Source organism: Leucopleurus acutus, assembly GCF_964270905.1.
Source record: "Leucopleurus acutus genome assembly, chromosome: 21".
NCBI classification, from domain to species: Eukaryota; Metazoa; Chordata; class Mammalia; order Artiodactyla; family Delphinidae; genus Leucopleurus; species Leucopleurus acutus.
The window spans coordinates 34,104,067-34,121,181 of record NC_139163.1 but is presented as its reverse complement, the minus strand read 5'-3'; the positions used below and the strand labels follow the sequence as shown (position 1 = coordinate 34,121,181).

General features: G+C 49.4%; 1 protein-coding gene across 2 annotated transcripts in view; it reads left to right on the top strand.

Moving 5' to 3' along the window:
• The window catches only part of SH2D4A (SH2 domain containing 4A), a 75,230-nt gene that overhangs the window by 13,716 nt on the left and 44,399 nt on the right, over positions 1-17,115 (top strand). For both annotated transcript variants that reach the window (XM_082863895.1, XM_082863894.1), the window contains exons 3-4: positions 6,510-6,669; positions 7,953-8,124. In XM_082863895.1, the coding sequence (XP_082720021.1) occupies positions 6,510-6,669; positions 7,953-8,124 (332 nt within the window). The remainder of the gene's footprint in view (positions 1-6,509; positions 6,670-7,952; positions 8,125-17,115) is intronic.

Below are 17,115 nucleotides of genomic sequence, written 5' to 3'. Positions count from 1 at the left end.
CTTTATGCCAGACTCTCACACCCGTATTTCGAAGCCAGACCTTTCACCTGAGCTTTGGTTTCCATGTCAGTTACCCAATGAGCATCTCCGCTCAGAAGACCCTTAGGCCCTACAAACTTGATGCAAAACCAAGTTAATCAGCATCACCACGGTTCTCCCCACCCCCAGGCCTGGTCCTGCCTCTCAATCTCCACCATGATCTGTGGCCCTGAGTCACCAAAGCCAGAAACCCGGGAGTCCCCTGGTTACTCCTGACCTCACTGCATCCCACCTGCTCCATCCCAGGGAGGTTTTCCCCACCAACCTGCTTGTCTGTTAGTGTGTGCCAGCCAGAAGCCTTGTATTTATGTTGTTTCATTTAATCCTCGCAAGAATCCAGGGAGGTGAACGTTGTCCCCCTTATTCTTACAAATAAGGAAACAAACTTGGAGAAAGTAACTTGTGTGGGTCACCGGTGGAGTCAGGGTTTGAACTCAGGTCCAGATCTACTCCAGGTCTGTGCTGAGCCACTCGTCCCAGCCCTGTCTGTGCCCCTCACTCTCGGCTGCATAGTGTAACGGACTTGGTGTCTTATGCGTTGAGCACCGGATGCAGATGCTCACTGGCTGCCCTTCCCTTTCACCTCCACGAGCTGTGGACTCAGCGGGCCTCCCTCCTGGCTCACCTTCTCACTTGTCTGTGCCACCACCTGCTTCCCTGGACCATGGTGCCATGCACATTCTCCAACTTCCTTCCTGTCCTTTTGTCTCTATAGTAAGCATAAATATTTTTGAAGTTTTAAAGGATGGACCTGTGTTAGTAACTGCAGGATTCTTACCAGGTTAACTTCAGGAAGTGCCTGTAGGACTGGGCCTTGTCCTTCACTAAATGCACGTGAGGCTGGAGCTGTCCAGCTCTGCAGGGCCGTGAGGGCACATGCCAGTGACCCCACACCCAGCTTGCTCAGCAGAGCCCTGCACGTTCTCCATTTCCTGCCATTCCTGTTGGTGGGTTTCCTTTCTTGCTTTCAAAAGTATTTCCTTTTGGACAATGCGTCAGAGGCGGCTCTAAACACAGGTTTTACCATCTCACAGCCGAGTTTTGAATTCTGGTTCCAGTTTCACCACCTCTGTGATCTTGGGCAAGTTACCCTCCCTAAGCCTCAATTTCCTTGCGGTCAAGTAGGGTTAGTAACAGCCTCAGTGGTGCTCTAAGTATTTCAAGGCAGACCTGGCACGGGCATCAGTCAGAAGGGACATAGCACCCGAGTCCCGGAGGCCCCCCCGGCCAGGCATTCATTCACCCTTTGGTTTCTGGGTTGGAGGTGGGTGACCTAGAGGAGCAGCCAGAGTGGTGGGAGAGTCCTGGGATGTTGTGAGTTCAGGGAGCATATGGACACGGCAGCCTGGGGTTGGTAGGAGCCCTGCTTCCGTCAGCCCTGGTGTAGTTCATGCATGGTGCATTAGGGGCCCTGGTTCTGTTGCTCTTCTGGCTTCTGTTCTCCAAGTCCGTGGTCTTCTCTCAGTGGGGGTAGAGCATGCAATTCTCCCTCTCTCCATCCCTCTCCCTCTCGTGCACACCTGCTACTGTGCTCGTCCCTCCAAGTGGATCAGTCAGAGTGGAGACCAGATGCTGACTCTGAGGCACAGTCATAGCCCCGGGGGTCGTGTTGACCTCAGTGGAGGAGGCGACCCCGCTGACACCTCCAGGCGCTGCCTCCTGCCCCCTGCGGGCCTGACACGCACTGCATGAGCGGCATCACCCTCCCCCGTCAGAGCGGAATGGGCCTGGCCATGGCCTTGCCAGGGACGTGCGTGACCCGTCACTGTTTTCGTGTGACATTCTACAGCACTGCCTCTTGAGTCCCTAAGAGCAAACTTGAGAGCACTGCAGCATAGAAACGTGAGTCGAAGACTGGGAAACAAGCTCATAATTCAGTGGAGGCGCTGTAACAGGTCCCTCTCTCACTGTCCTCTGAGTTGAAGTCAGCAGGAGGCCCAGGACACCTGGAGAGCATTAAGTCAGGACGAGTTGCAGTGCCTGCCCTGTTAACACCCCTCATGCTTGTACCTTTACCTTAAGGAGGCACACTGGGAACTGAACGTGGTTCCGTGCAGCCAGGTTTCAACTCTAAGCAGCTGAGCTTTTCTCTCTCCTCAAAAGCACCCTCTTTCCCTGCTCTCTCCTGTCCCTGTGTCCCCATCCCCGGCCTGGTCCCTGGCGTCCATACTCCTTCCCCTCCCAGCAACCCAGTGGAAGTGTCCACGTTCCCCTGAGCGCCTGGGCTGCTCTGTCCTGCCCGCGGGCACAGCGGGTCGTGGCAGGAGCTCAGTGATGCCTGCTGAGCCCCGCCAAACCCTCTTTGCTCCTCCCCTAGTAACTTGTGCCCAGTCCTTTGTGCCCCGTGCAGCCTGCCCCGTCTGTCTGAAGTGACCGTCTCTGAGGTCGGAACCTCTCCTCTCCTGGAGGCAAGGCATCCTCCCCACTCTCCTTCCAGTTATTTAGGAGTCAGAATTCCCTCTCCCTCTTTTTCCTTTTGAATCAGGACTCTCCTTCCCCTGTCTTTTCTTCTGTGTCCTGACGAAGCACATGCTTTTCCGAGGGTCTCTCCTGGGTTTCATTCTCTGGGCCAGCGGTGTCCACGATGGCATCTGTAAAGTAATCCCCACATTCACACTGTGCATCCTGACCTTACTCTAAACTTCAATTCCATGTTTCAGGTATGTGCTCAACCTTGCCATCTGGGTTTCTAGTAAAATTGAAAATAGTTTATTCTTCGTTTCCCCAAACGTTCACTACCTAACTCCTCAAACACATGTATTTTCTTGCCGTCACTGTTTATCATCCCACGTTCTCAAACCTTCGGCCTCATCTTTGAGTCCTTCCTTGCCTCGGCCGCCCAGACGCCATCGCCCCATTGGAGGCCGTCTTCCCCTTGCGCAGGCCCGGCTGGCCTCACCCCTCTTCTCTCCACCCTTTGTCTCCTGCAACATCATTGTACACCCGCTGCACACCGCCTGGTCTAGGTCCTCCCTGCGTGCGGACGCGCTGCAGGGCTTCCTGGTCCTGGCACCACCTGCACAGTACTGTCCTGGACTCTTTTTATAATTCAAGTCGAGGTGATTTACAATACTGCGTTAGTTTCAGGTGTACAGCATAGGGTTTGGTTTTGGGGTTTTCTGGCAGATTAGATTTGATTATAGATTATTATAAGATATTGAATATAATTATACAGTAGGTATAATTATACAGTACAATAATTATACAGTGCTATATGGTAGGTCCTTGTTTATCTATTTTATGTACCTGTTATGTGGTTTGTATCTGTTAATCCCATACTCCTAATTTATCCCTCTCCCCTTTAGTAACCATAAGTTTGTTTTCTATGTCTATGAGTGTGTTTCTGATATGGATTCATTTGTATTATTTTTAGATTCCACATATAAGCGATATTATATAGTATTTGTCTTTCTTTGTGTGACTTACTTCATTTAGTATAATATTCTCTAGGTCCATCCATGTTGCTGCAAATGGCAATATTTCATTCTTTTTTATGGCTGAGTAATATTCCAGTGTGTGTGTGTGTGTGTGTGTGTGTGTGTGTGTGTGTGTGTGTATCACATCTTCTTAAGCCATTCATCTGTTGATGGATACTTGGGTTGTTTCCATGTCTTGGCTATTTTAAATCATGCTGCTATGAACATTGGGGTGCATGTATCTTTTTGACTTAGAGTTTTCTCCAGATATATGCCCAGGAGTGGGATTGCTGGATCATATGGTAGCTCTATTTTTAGTTTTTTAAGGAACCTCCATACTGTTCTCCATAGCAGATGCACCAGTTTACATTCCCACCAATAGTGTAAGAGGGTTCCCTTTTCTCCACACCCTCTTTAGCATTTATTATTTGTGGACTTTTTGATGATGGCCATTCTGACTGGTGTGAGTTGATAGCTCATTGTGGTTGATTTGCATTTCTCTAATAGTTAGCGAAGTTGAGAATCTTTTCATGTGCCTGTTGACCATCTGTATGTCTTCTTTAGAAAAACATCTGTTTAGGTTTTCTGCTCCTTTTTTGATTGGGTTGTTTATTTTTTTGATATTGAGTTCTATGAGCTTTCTGTATATTTTGAATATTAACCCCTTGTTGTTTGTATTATTTGCAAATATTTTCTCCCATTCCATAGGTTGTTTTTTCATTTTGTTGATGGTTTCCTTTACTGTGCAAAAGCTTATATGTTTGGTTAGGTCCCATTGTTTATTTTTTGCTTTTATTTCTTTTGCCTTGTGAGACTGATCTAATAAAACATTGGTACAATTTATGTCAGAGGAGGTTTTGCCTATGTTCTCTTCTAGGAGTTTTATGGTGTCATGTCTTACAGGTGTGGACTCTTGCTTGGTCACTCAGACCAAGAACATGGAGCTAATGCTTTTTGAACACTTGTCATGTGACAGGCCTGTGAGTTCAGACTCATTACCTCTGTGTTATCAAAGAGGGAACTCTGGCTCGGAGAGATATTGTGATATATACATGGTCACGTAGAGCTGGTAGAAGCCCTGGGATTTTAGCGCCACTTTCTGGCTTTATGCAGCACAGGGCCTACATTTAAACCCTTCAGCGTGGTGTCTGGGACCTGTGCCAGGCGGCCACCTGCTCCCCCTGCCTGAACCTCAGCCCATGGCCAGGTGGCTTCTGAAGCCTCCCGGCTCTGGCGGAGACCCTTGTTCCCCGTGGCCCCACGTTGATTCCCTTCTCTGATCTCGGTCGTGCTGTTCCTTGTGTCCAGCACCAAACCCACCCCTATTCTCTGTCCAGATGCCATATCCATCCTCCCAAACTGAACACAAAGAACTTCTTATTTCTTCCCTGTCCTTCTGAAGCATCCTCCGTCCTCTGAATCCTCAATGGACTTAAATCTCTCGTGGTTACGGTGTATGTCCCCGGCCCTCCACACATCCCGCAGCACTTCAACACCCCTCCCCAGTTACTGCGACTTTTCTAGGTAACTAGTTGGTCAGCACCTGCCTCCCCCAGCTAGAAGGAGGGACTGGTCTGTCTTGTTTGTAAGTGTTCACGCGTGTCTACCTCAGGGCCTGGCACATAGCAGATACGCAGTGAAGTTCATTAAGTCAGTGACCTACCACCCTACTCTTTCTCTGCCAGGCTCTGGGTGACCTGCAGGAGGATGTTTCACCCCACATCTCCGCAGCACCCAGCTCTGCATCCTGCCAGCGTTAGGAACGCAGTAGGATTTTGTGGAAGGAGCTACACAGAGGCCCTGCTAGCCCCCCTATCTTGGTACGAAGCAGAGGGCACCAGGCCGACACTCACTTTACGGGAATGATTCCCCCTCCCTGGGCTCAGGGAGCTGTGTGGGCCTCCTGGAGGACCCCAGTGTCTTCAGAGCAGAGACCCCTGTCAGGGCCGCTAAATCTGACACATCCTATCTAATTCCCTTTCTTCCTGCCCCAAAACCTCTGCCTCTTTACCTTCACTCTACTTCCTGTGGCATGGCCACGGCCCGGCCTGCATGCCAGCTGCTGCCCATGTCACACACTCAACACCACTGGCTAGTGTGGGTCCTCAGGCCCAGGCATCTTGACCAGCCGTGGACCATGATAGCCCTGGTGAGTCCCCTCTGGGGCCTTCAGGTTTAGGACTGCCCACCCCCTCTCCTGGGAATGGTCCCGTCCCAGGTTTCAGGGAACATGACCTGTGTGGCCGCATCTGAGGAGCAGGAACTAGAGAGAATGTAACACAACCCCTGCTGGGAGCAGGCGCAAGTTCGGTTATTCAAGTAGCTTCCCCGCGCCTCACGCCTCGGGCGTGTCATCTCTCATGGGCTGGCCCGAGTCTCTGAGCTGGCACGTCCGTCTGTCAACAGCACAGAGGGACGGTGGCGCCAGCCTCTCCCGTGAGTCCGTCACGTGTCGTGTGTCAGACACCTGGGGACCTGCCTGCACGGCTGTCGCCGCCTCCCCACAGCCATCCTCCTGAGTAGATGTTAGCATTCCCATTTTGCAGATAAGAAAATTGAGGCTTAGGGAGATCCCATTTTGCAGATAAGAAAATTGAGGCTTAGGGAGATTAAATAATTTGTCCAAGCCACACAGCTAAGTGGCAGGGCTAGGATTTAGACTAAAGCCGGTCTGACTCTCAAGTGTTTGCCTTGTACTCAGCAATGAAACCTAGAAATGTAGTGGACACCCCAAGCCCTGGAGCAGCCGGGTTGCAGGGAGATTCTTAGGCTGTAGATGTTCTGGTGCCTGATGCTGCTTTGTTACCCTAAACATAATGCAGACAATGCCTGCTTTCTTCCCATCTTGCATCTTCACTTAGAAAAGGGGCACCACATTCATCATATTTTCAAACAAACGTACTGCAGCCCACCGCCGGCGCCCTGGGAATGCTGCTCATTCTGAGCAGGTTGGACGGGCTTTGCCTCATCTGATTTTCAGATACTTTAATGATGGAAAACATCCTAACCCATGGCTAAAGATACTTGTTCATCCAAATTCTGTTTTGCCTGCAGACAACGGCAAATCGGTTCATTGGAAACTGGGAGCCGACGAGGAAGTCTGGGTGTGGGTGATGGGTGAGCACCACCTCGATAAACCCTACGACACGCTCTGTGATGAGATCCGTGCCCAGAGGGCACGGCTGAAGTCGGGGCAGGAGGTGCGGGAGCTCAGGTATGAACCTGCAGACCCGTGAGGGACTGGCCAGGCACCACACAACGGGGCTGCGAGGCCTCTCGCTCTCAGACCCTGTGGGGGGCCTGGTGGGACTTGAGGGCGCACGGTGACTCCCAGTTTCTGGAAATTTCCTTCAGACTTCTGGCGACTCCCTTCATTTTCACAGCGCCACCATGTCGGCCGTTTCGCTTTCCTGCTTGGGTGTGGAGGTGGTCCCCCGGTGACCCTGGGCTTCCCTAGCCTCGCGCTGGAACAGTGCAGCTGTGGGAGGGGTGAGGCGCGGGGACCCCTCGGGCTTCAGGCTCCGGGGGCCCCGGAGGAAGTGGGCCCGAGGGTGCTTGTCTGTGCTGGGTGCTGGGAGCTCAGGGACGGGCCAGGAGCTTGCAGTTCAGGAGGAGAAACAGGCAGACACACAGGCTGTGGTGTGCGCTGGGACTAAGGTCAGGCAGAGGGTTCCCCGAGCCCATCATCCTGATCCACGGCGGTGAACCTTGAAAGGTAAGTAGTTTTCCAGCTACAGAAGGTCAGGCAGGACAATGCAGGCAGAGGGGTCATCAAGACCGCTCGATGGGGCATGTATGGCACTTTGGGTGATGGTGCGTCCTTCTGCCTGTTTGGGGTACACAGGGGTGAGGGGGGCCGTGCTCTGAAGTGCCTGGAAGGCCAGGTTTAGGAGTTTGGACCTTATTCTGTGACAGTGAGGAGGTGGTGAATGAGGAAGCGACATAATCAACTGCAGAGACAGGAAGGTAGCTTGGGTGGGAGCAGTGAGGCAGGGGATGGGTCCCCTGGGCTGGGTGCCAGGGTGGCCTCTGCGAAGTGTTGGCAGCCCCGTGCGAGCGGGGAAATAGGAACAGACACGTGGGCCTCTCTTTCGTGCCGCGGTCCTGTGACTTCACAGCCGTAAGTGGGCACACAGAGAGAAAGGGACTCTTTGCTGCTGATGACACAAAGGCCGTGTGCCCTGGCTGTTTAGCTTCCGAACCAGGAGCCGGGCAGACCTGGGTTTCAGTCCTGGCTGCTGCGTGGCCTCGGATGAGTGATACCATTATTTTGAGCCTCTTACAGCAAAGCAAGGATAACAGTGCCTTCCTCGCAGGGTTGTTATGAGGATTAAGTTAATGACTTTAAATACCTAGCAAAGGGCTCAGCCTACCATCAGCGCTCAGTAAATGGTACCCATTACTGGTTTCCATGTAATTTGAATGCAGACCTCTACTTTGGGAAAGCTGTCTTTGTTGAAGACTGTTTTTGATAATTCCACATTTGTTTCTCTTCAGAAAAACTCAGTCCAGAGAATTCACCAGCAGCTTGAAACCAAAGTCACCCTCCTCCGATGTGCGGGCACCAGGTGACCGGGAGCCTCGGAGCGTGTGTGAGAAGGCGACAGAAGAGGGGGGACACGGGCGTGGCCGCGGGCCAGCTTCACCCCTAGAAGAGCAGAAAACGCCTGTGAGTCTTTCCTGTCTGTAAATGTGCGGAATTTCATGACGGGGGAGATGGAGGTATTGGGGTCACTGAGCGTCAGGATCCTAAACTGGCTTTTCTGGGACAAATCCCTCCCAGCTTGAAGGCCCTGCTGTTACTCCTTGTTGGGAGATTCGGGGGTTTGGCTCACCTGCCTTTTCACAAACAGTATAAGGCGCCCTTTTCCATGGGAGAAGGTGTGAGGAAAGAACTCTAGATATAAAACTGCATTTTAAGACATTTCCGGGGTTATTTTTCCGTGTTATATGCCTTCTTTAATGGCTCGGCAGACTCTTGAAGGGCCAGATGGTGGACCATGGAGCTTCTGGGCCCTGCGGCCTCTGTCGCAGGTGTGCACAGGTTGTGGCCACTTTACTCACCACGGTGGTTGGGGCCGGGTCTGGTGCTCGGGCTGCAGTTTGCTGGGCCTGCCTGTAACACGGGCACCTCCGGGACCTAGATATGTCCTAATGGGTCCCCTCTTTTGTTGAGGACAAAGCATCAGTGTCTCTTGGCTTCGTAGGTTCTGCCTGGGATTGTGGAACAGCTGTTGCCTCAACACAACAGCATTCTATACTCAGAACTAGGATGATTCTCTTAGGTCAGGTGGTTTAAAAAGCTCAAACGTAATTTGCGGCTTGGATTATGGTTTGGAAGAATAATGAAACTATATGGTGAAGTATTTCTTCTGCCAACGATTTAATTACCCTGAGAACTAACAGGGGATTTGCAGCTGTGTGGTTTCCATTAGGTCTCTGGCTCTATGACGCTGTGTGTGCGCTCTACCTCTTGGAGGCTGTTAAGTGGGAAGTGTATTGAGGAGAAGATCCCAAGATTGATTGATTTACTCATGCAATGAACAAGTGCCCATTATGTGCTAGGCTTGAGATGACAATTCAGGAGTGAAAATAGAATCACTGCTGTCATGAATTTCGTAGTTGGGGAAGCAGGGAAGGACTTCACATAAAATCTCATTTCAAACGATGGCTGTGCTCCAGGACTGGGGTATGTTTCTGTGCCTCTCTCACCCCAGGACGTGAGCACTACTGCGGCGTGCATAATGGCTTTGCCGGGGACTCAGAGCTGGAGGTGACCACAGAGGCTGCCTGGGGCTGGAGGTTCCAGCAAAGGGACAGTTGGGCAGGTCTGTGTGGCTGGAATGCAGAGGGAATGACAGAGTGAGGGGCTGGGCAAGGCCAGACAGGACAGGTCTTGGGGGCGACTTACGTGTTCTGACCCTTTGTGCAGGAACAGCTGGAAATTGTCAGTGATTTTTGAGCAAGGGGCTGACCTAAGCAGATTCATATTTTGAAAGGAACTGACCGGGCATCCCAGTGGGCAGGGGAGTGAGGTTTCTAGCACAGCCCATGTTTCCAAGGTTGGATGCCTGGGGGTGTGGGTGTGTCATCAGCATAAACAGGAACGAACTGCTGGAGCAGTTGCTGGTTTTAAAGATGAGTCTGGTTTAGAAACATTAGGGACTTCTCATGCTCCTCCAGGTGGAGATGTAAGTTGATTTTATACAAAAGAATAAAACACACACAATTTGACTTAGCGTTCACAGAGCTTTTCCTCATGGATTGAGTTCATTTTACAACACAATTCAAGTATGATTTCTTTTGTACAGATGAACAAACTAATGCCCAAAGAGAGATTGATTTGCCCCCCATATCTCAGAAAGTCCTCATTTTTGTATATCTACTTGAACTTCCACTCCCATCATAACTTTGATGTACTTAAAACAGATTGTCTTCTCCAGATCTGCTCCTTGGACAAGAACTCTAGTGAGAAACCAAGGCAGGAGCTTTGGAAGTCACCCAGTGCATGTTTCCAAATGCAATCCAGGCTTGCGCTGTAAAGATTTCCGTGTTTCGGCCATAATTTAACCATAGTATCCAGAAGGATATTGTCACGTCTTTAAAATTGCATTGCCTACACAAGGCCTAAAGTTTATTATAAAAGGAAAAATCATCAAGCCATTTTTATTGATGTTAGTGATCATAATGCTTATCTGAATAACCATGGGAGGATTTAAAGAGCCATCAGTTTTCCAGAATTATAAAAAGTATTCAAGGAAAATCAGCTATAGATTTACTAAAATAAAATGGTCTTGTTGGACTTGTAATGAATTTCCACATGACAGATCATCACCAGAAAATGTGCCCCATATGCTCAGAAAGTTCTCCAGACCTGAATCTGAAAGCACTCCTTACTAGTCTGATCTAAAATCTCTGAAGGGTTATGAAGAAGAGATAAAAGTTAAATTCAACCCAAATGTTGATGTGCTTTCAGCACCGTGGAAGCTCTTGTGTAAGAGTCAGTCACTCATAGGAGGTGGTGCTTCTTAGTTAATGATTTAACTGGGGTATAAGAGTGGACTGGGTTTCTGCATTTGTATCAGCCAGTGTCTTTTCAGCTCTGCTCTGATTATCTTGTGAATGGAGGAGAACATGTAGTCAGGGACCCCTTTAGGTCTGTGTAGGACTTGGGGGCCAATCCCACAGTTAATTCCTTCATTATCCTCCCTCTTTACCCACTAATATTTTGAATAAGATGAAATCAGCTTAAAAGAATGCCGAAGCCAGCTTCAAGAGGAGAAAACAGCACATCCTAAGAGCATAGCCAGGAGCCTGGGATATTCTTTGGTGAAAAGGCAGATTTGCTTTCGTGTGGGTAACTGGGGTGATCACAGCGAGGGGGAGGAATTTGACACTTCACGTGCATGCATCCCTGGACAGTTGCCAAATGACTTAGATGCACTGTCTCATTCCATCCTCACAGCAGCTGTCGGAGATGTGAAACAGGGTCTGTTCTCTGAGGGGAGGAAGAGAGCAGTGGCTTGTGCAGAGCCTGTGTTAGAGGCAGAGCTGGGCCATCTCGTCTGCCCCGGGGAAGCTATCATGGCTGCATCGTCACCATCACACTGCTGGCAAGAGAGGTTTTGCTTTTGTGCCCCCAAAGCAGGAGTGCTTTAGACCCAGATGTTGTTGGCTTTCAAATTAAACAGTAGACTTTTTTCTGTAAGAAAACATGGAGAAAGAGAAAGAGGAGAGTGGAGAAACAGACGCAATGAGATCTAACTGCCTGGACACCTGCCAGAGCGGATCCACGGCAGTGTCCCCAGAGCTCGCAATGTGGCCCTGCTGCTGCCTCGGCCAGATTCTCAGAGTTGCGTTTGCGCTGCGCGTGGCAGCACTGAGTCTGTGAGGCAGGGTTTCTCACGTGGGCTAGCGGACAAACCTCAGAACCTTTTAGAGCCTCTGTCTTCTCACCTGTAAAAACTGGGAATTAAAAATACCTGCCTTGTTTTATCTCATGGTTTATTTTGTAAAAATTACATGAGATAATATATTTGGAAACTCTTGGAAAACTGCAAATCCCACTACAACTCCAAGGGGTTATTTTAACCAGAAACACGCGAAGCCTTGCCTGGTCTGCGTGACAGTGTCCTACACCCGGCCTGCCCTGTGTGCACCCTGCACGGTGAGGCCGACTGAGGTGAATCGGTCCTTCTGTGAGCTAAGCCTTGTCAGGGGCTCCATACGTGTAGTGATAGGTGTTACGGGGCCATAAGGGAGGCACCCGACTGGGTCTTGGTGTCTCAGGACTTGGGAGGAAGAAGGGACACCCCCTGGAAAGCACTGCACCCAGTGAGGCAGGACAGAGTCAAGTTCCTGGTGGGGAGGGCGGGGCTGGCCAGGGAGGGCGGAGCTGGCCAGGGGGAGCCTGGGGGCCAGCAGGGTGTCAGAGTGAAAGCATCTTGAGTGGGTCCAGGGAGGGAGCGGCCTGACCCAGGCGGGGCTTGGCTGGGATGCGGGGAAGGCACTTTGGGAGGGTGTCTAGAGGCTGTATCATGGGGGAGGAATCAGGCTCGTCCTGTTTAGTTTTGTGTTGCTGCTGTAGCAAATTACTATGAACTTAATACCCACTTGTTATCTCACAGCCCCCAGGTCAGAAATCTGACATGGCTTGGCTGGGTCTTCCGTTCTCACGAGGCGGAAATCGAGGTGTTGGCTGAGAAGGGATCTTATCTGGAAGCTTTGGGAAAGAATCGCTTCCACGCTTATTCAGGTCGTTGGCGAATGAGCCACGGCAAGCCCCGTCAGCCTGGGGACAGTCCTGGGGCTGCCTGCCTGCCTCCTCGTGCCGCCAGTGTGGCCCCTCCCGCAAAGGCAGGTGGAGTCTCTCTCCTGCTTGGAATTTAGAGAGATGCCAAGATTCTAGACTTGACCTTCTGCTGCATCTCTCGGACTCCTGCTGGAGAAAGTTCTCTGCTTTTAAGGGCTCATGTGATTAGTTGAGGCCAATAGAACAATCCAGGAAAGCCTCCCTATTTTGAGGTCTGTAGCTTATAATGAATACCTGCAAACTTCCTGTGTCACATAACACAGACACAAGTTCCGGGGGATGAGGGTGTAGACATTTGGGGGCTACTCTACCTGCCACACCCTCTAGGTGGTGGACTCAGTACCACTGGCCTACCCTCCCTTATCCAAACCCCTGGGCCAGATGTGTTTCAGATTCCAGATTTTTTCAGATTTTATAGAAGAAATGCTGTGTATATACTGTATAATATATAGTGTCCCCGGCAGGGTTTGGTTACACTTTGCAATCAGTTACTGTAAATACTGTAAATGATCTCATGTTAGTCCAAGTCAGGTTTTCCCCTCAATATGAGTTATGTACGTTCAGAGCTTGTTGGATTTCAGAATTGTTAATAAGGGATTGTGGACTTATGGTAGGTTTTTGCTCTGTGTTAACATAATGAGAGCAAGCATGGTAAACGTAGTCAGAAGAACTGGGCTTTCATTCTCTGTGTCTGCAGGATTTCGTTTTTTCTTATCTATAAAATGAGAGGCTTTTAAAAGGTATGTAGACACAAAGCATAAGACCTCTTACGCACCTACACCTGGGCAGACATCACTAATGGATCGCAGCTCTCCTTCCCCCGACCCAGGGCACATGCGCCCTCGCGTCCTGTCCACAGATGTCTCGTGCTCAGTCCTGGGAGCGAGCGCTAGAGATGGAATCTATTTGCTGAGATGACTCCTCCTAGCCTTCCACCTGTAAATGCCGGTGATCCTAAACAACACCCATGCCTGTGTGGCCTGAAGGCGAATATTTTCTCATGTCTTTATGGCTGTTAAGGAGGGTTTCCATGCAGTTTCACTGGAAAAATCACATCACCAGGGCTGGACTTTCACATCCAAGCAGGAATTAGGCAGGGGTGTGAGGTCCAAGCCCAGCAGTACAGGGCTGAGGTTAACCCAGCCCCATTTCTGGAAATAAAGTGCATATTACGTCCTCCTTAGTCAATTGGCTAGCCTATCCTCAGCTTTTCACCACAGCCCTCCAGCCCCAGATTGTAAACGATACCTCTTGACTCACCTGGGTCTACTTAATCTTCTCACATATAAAAAATTGTAGAGACCTGTACCCTTCCCTCCATGGAACCAGAACAGTAAACAGCCCAATCTTTAGGTTTGCATTTGGATTATTTTATACCAATGTAACAATGATTCATTTTATACCTTCATTGGCAGATGGCTTCATCCAAGGAGATCTTTTCTAGAACAGTGAAAGATTTGTCCCAATTCCTAAGGGTAGAGAATTTCTGCTTAACCCTTAGATCCACAAGAAGCAAACCTGGGGGATTTGAGAAGAGTTATTTGATGCCTGCCTCAGGGTTTGGAAAACTTGGGGTCCAGTCTCAGCATCTTTTTACACACTGAGGATAATCTTTACAAAATACTTCTTATACATTTATGTTAACTTAAAATTTTCATTTTAACAAATGGGTAACCAAAAGTAAGACTGCCCAGTTAAGTACCAGATACCTTGAAACAGTGCAGCTGACATAGAATACCTCTAGTCTGGGAATGGAGGTTTCCATCCTTAGAAGCAGCTCTGTGACCTGCGGGCCCCATCCTACAGGAATCAATTCCCTCTATAGAATAGGGATTAAATTAGCAACATTGTTTCTTTACAAAGGAAGCTGAAAAAAATTTATGAGGTTGCTTGCCTAATATCATCTGATGGAGACAGCAAGAATTGCCCCTGAAGTCCTTCAGTTATGAGATGCTATTCTTACCATGAGCCCAGGCTTGGTCCTTTTCATTTTTCAGTTGAGGAGGTAGAGGCAGAGGGAGGCTGAGTGGCTGGTGCAATCTGAGGAGAGAGAAATGATCCCTAGATTAGAGCTGCCTGCATGGCTTCTTTTCTGGAAGCTGTTGCCCTCTACAAAATGCCTGCCCTTTCCTTGTTTTTGGCAGCAGTGGCAGCACTTGGGAAACTCAGAAATGATGTTCTGCTTAATATCTAGTGAGAGTGTTCTGGTTCTCAGTGGATCACAGCAAACATTCAGTGTTGCTGGGAGCCTGTCCCTCAATGGGAGGTGATGGTAAATATGAGAATTTAGCTGTCACCCAGCCATGTTCTGAGACATGCAGGTTGGGAAGCAGAGGTCATTCCCAGGCAGAGACAAGTCTGATGAGCAGTTAGTAAGAGCCAGAGAAGAGGACAGATGAGGCACTGTGTGAGCAGGCGCCCCTCCCTGGGGGATTCTGGGTAAGAACTAGGAGTACCCCTCTGCTGAGCAGAGATCCTTAGGGACCCTTGGCGTGGACAGCCCTCCCAAAGCAGTCAGTGTTTAACCCCTTCCCGCATGAGAATTTGGGAGGGAAAAGAACAGGTTTGAGGGTGGTGGGTGGGATGCTAATTAAAAGATAAGCCCTTGGGTTTCCCTGGTGGCGCAGTGGTTGAGAGTCCGCCTGCTGATGCAGGGGACACGGGTTCGTGCCCTGGTCCGGAAAGATCCCACATGTCGTGGAGCGGCTGGGCCCGTGAGCCATGGCCGCTGAGCCTGCGCGTCTGGAGCCTGTGCTCCGCAACGGGAGAGGCCACGACAGTGAGAGGCCTGCATACTGAAAAAAAAAAAAAAAAAGAGATAAGCCCTTGTGTGTCTCTGTGTCAGGTGATTTGTGGGCTGGGGACTCATTCATCAGTAGACTGACTGTCCTTGCCCCAAAGGGGACCTTGGATAAAACTATCTGCTCACTTTTAGATTTTTATTTCCCGAGAATTACTTGTTTTTAACAGAAATGGCCTTCAAAGTGGACCACATTGCAAACCAGGAGATTAAAAAAAAATTAGAACGCAAACATTTGGAATTCAAAGCATTCAAAAAACCCCAAAAAGGACCTCGAAGCTAGCAGATTAAAAACCCTTGAGCAAGAGTCTTCCCCGTCGTACATAGTACCTTCTTTAACCAAATGGAGCTAGAGATGAGACCTCTCACCTCTCCACCTCTACTGTGCGTGCGCACGCACACACACACACACACACACACACAGACACACACACACCTCCCACACTGCCCCAAGGCTCTGGCACCTGCTTTTACATCTGTCATTTCACTATAACAACTGATAACAAAACATGCCACTAAAATGTGCATTTTAATCGTAAAGTTGACATTGAAACTGTGGTAGTGTTCAGTTGTGTTTTTAGGTGTTATTCTAACTCATAGCGTTATGTTCCCTTCAGTAGAGAACAGTGAAGGGGCACCTGGGTAATGATTTTCAGACACAATGGAAGGCTTCCACTTAGGTTTTCCTTCTTCCTTACCTCCTTCATCCCTTCCAGACTGAAGTTGTTAAGCTTGCTGTCTACTCAGAAGCCAGCAGTTCTCTAAAACTGGATTTTGATTGTTTGCCTTCATAAAGGAGAGATTCAAAAGCAAGGTACTGAGAGATCAGACCACTTGAAGAGAATGGAAAAGAATATGCTTGATTGCTACCTTTGGACCCTTATTCATCTCGAGGTGCTTCTACATAGCAACCAAAGTTTGGGGTTCTATGTGGCACCGGCTTTCTATTAAGAGTGAAAAGTAGGGCTTCCCTAGTGGCGCAGTGGTTGAGAGTCCGCCTGCCAATGCAGGGGACACGGGTTCGTGCCCCGGTCCGGGAAGATCCCACATGCCGCAGAGCGGCTGGGCCCGTGAGCCATGGCCGCTGAGCCTGCGCGTCCGGAGCCTGTGCTCCGCAACGGGAGAGGCCACAACAGTGAGAAGCCCGTGTACCGCAAAAAAAAAGAGTGAAAAGTAGTATTAGAGCACAGCTCCTTAGGTGACTTAACCTAGGGGAGTAGGCGGGTGGAGAACCCTGCCCCCCACCGAGGGGTAGACGCCCTGTGCCAGGGCCTGGTGGAGCCATCGCGGGACGGCTGGCTCTTGTCTGCAGACAGACATGTTGCCAGTCCCTCAGAGGGAGTAGGGGTCACGCTAATAATGAGGACACCACTGCAAACAGAAGGGGAAATGTATTCTTGAAATGCAAGTGGAATTTTGAGGGTTGAGTTGAATGTGAAGAAAAAAAGAGAGATACTCCCAAACCAGTAACCGTTTGTCTCTTGATGTATATTCCCTCCTAGTATACGTGAAGGAAGCATTTCAGTATTATTTTTGTGAGAGATGAAACTATTGCGTATACCAGGTAAAAACAGACGAGGAATTAACCGTGCTCATTTTATTAATTCAAGAGAAGAGCCACAATCAGAGAGTTACACAATTACCCCAGTAGTGTTTGTATAACTGTAATAGAATTTCATGGTAGTTTGTAGAATAAAATTTTACATAAGGTAGAATCACAGAATCGTAAGCCCTTAAAAGCCTTTTAAGCTGTTGGAGTTTTAAAAGTAGTATGTTATATTAAAAGCTTCATATAAAGTGAATTACAAAAGAGAAAAACAGTTCTGGTGTTGAGAGTTGTACATTACAAAGTTGGTAACACAACTTCATTTTGTGTGATGCACGTGATGTTGGCGATGCTTCATTTATCCCTCACTGGAGTAGCATGCTGGGAAGAAAAATATGGAACCCTGTGGGGCCTAGCTGACCTTTCTGGGGCTCAGTTTCCTGGTCTGAAAAATGGAGGTTACAGTAGCTGCAAATCACTGGGTTGGATGTGAGTAAAATAT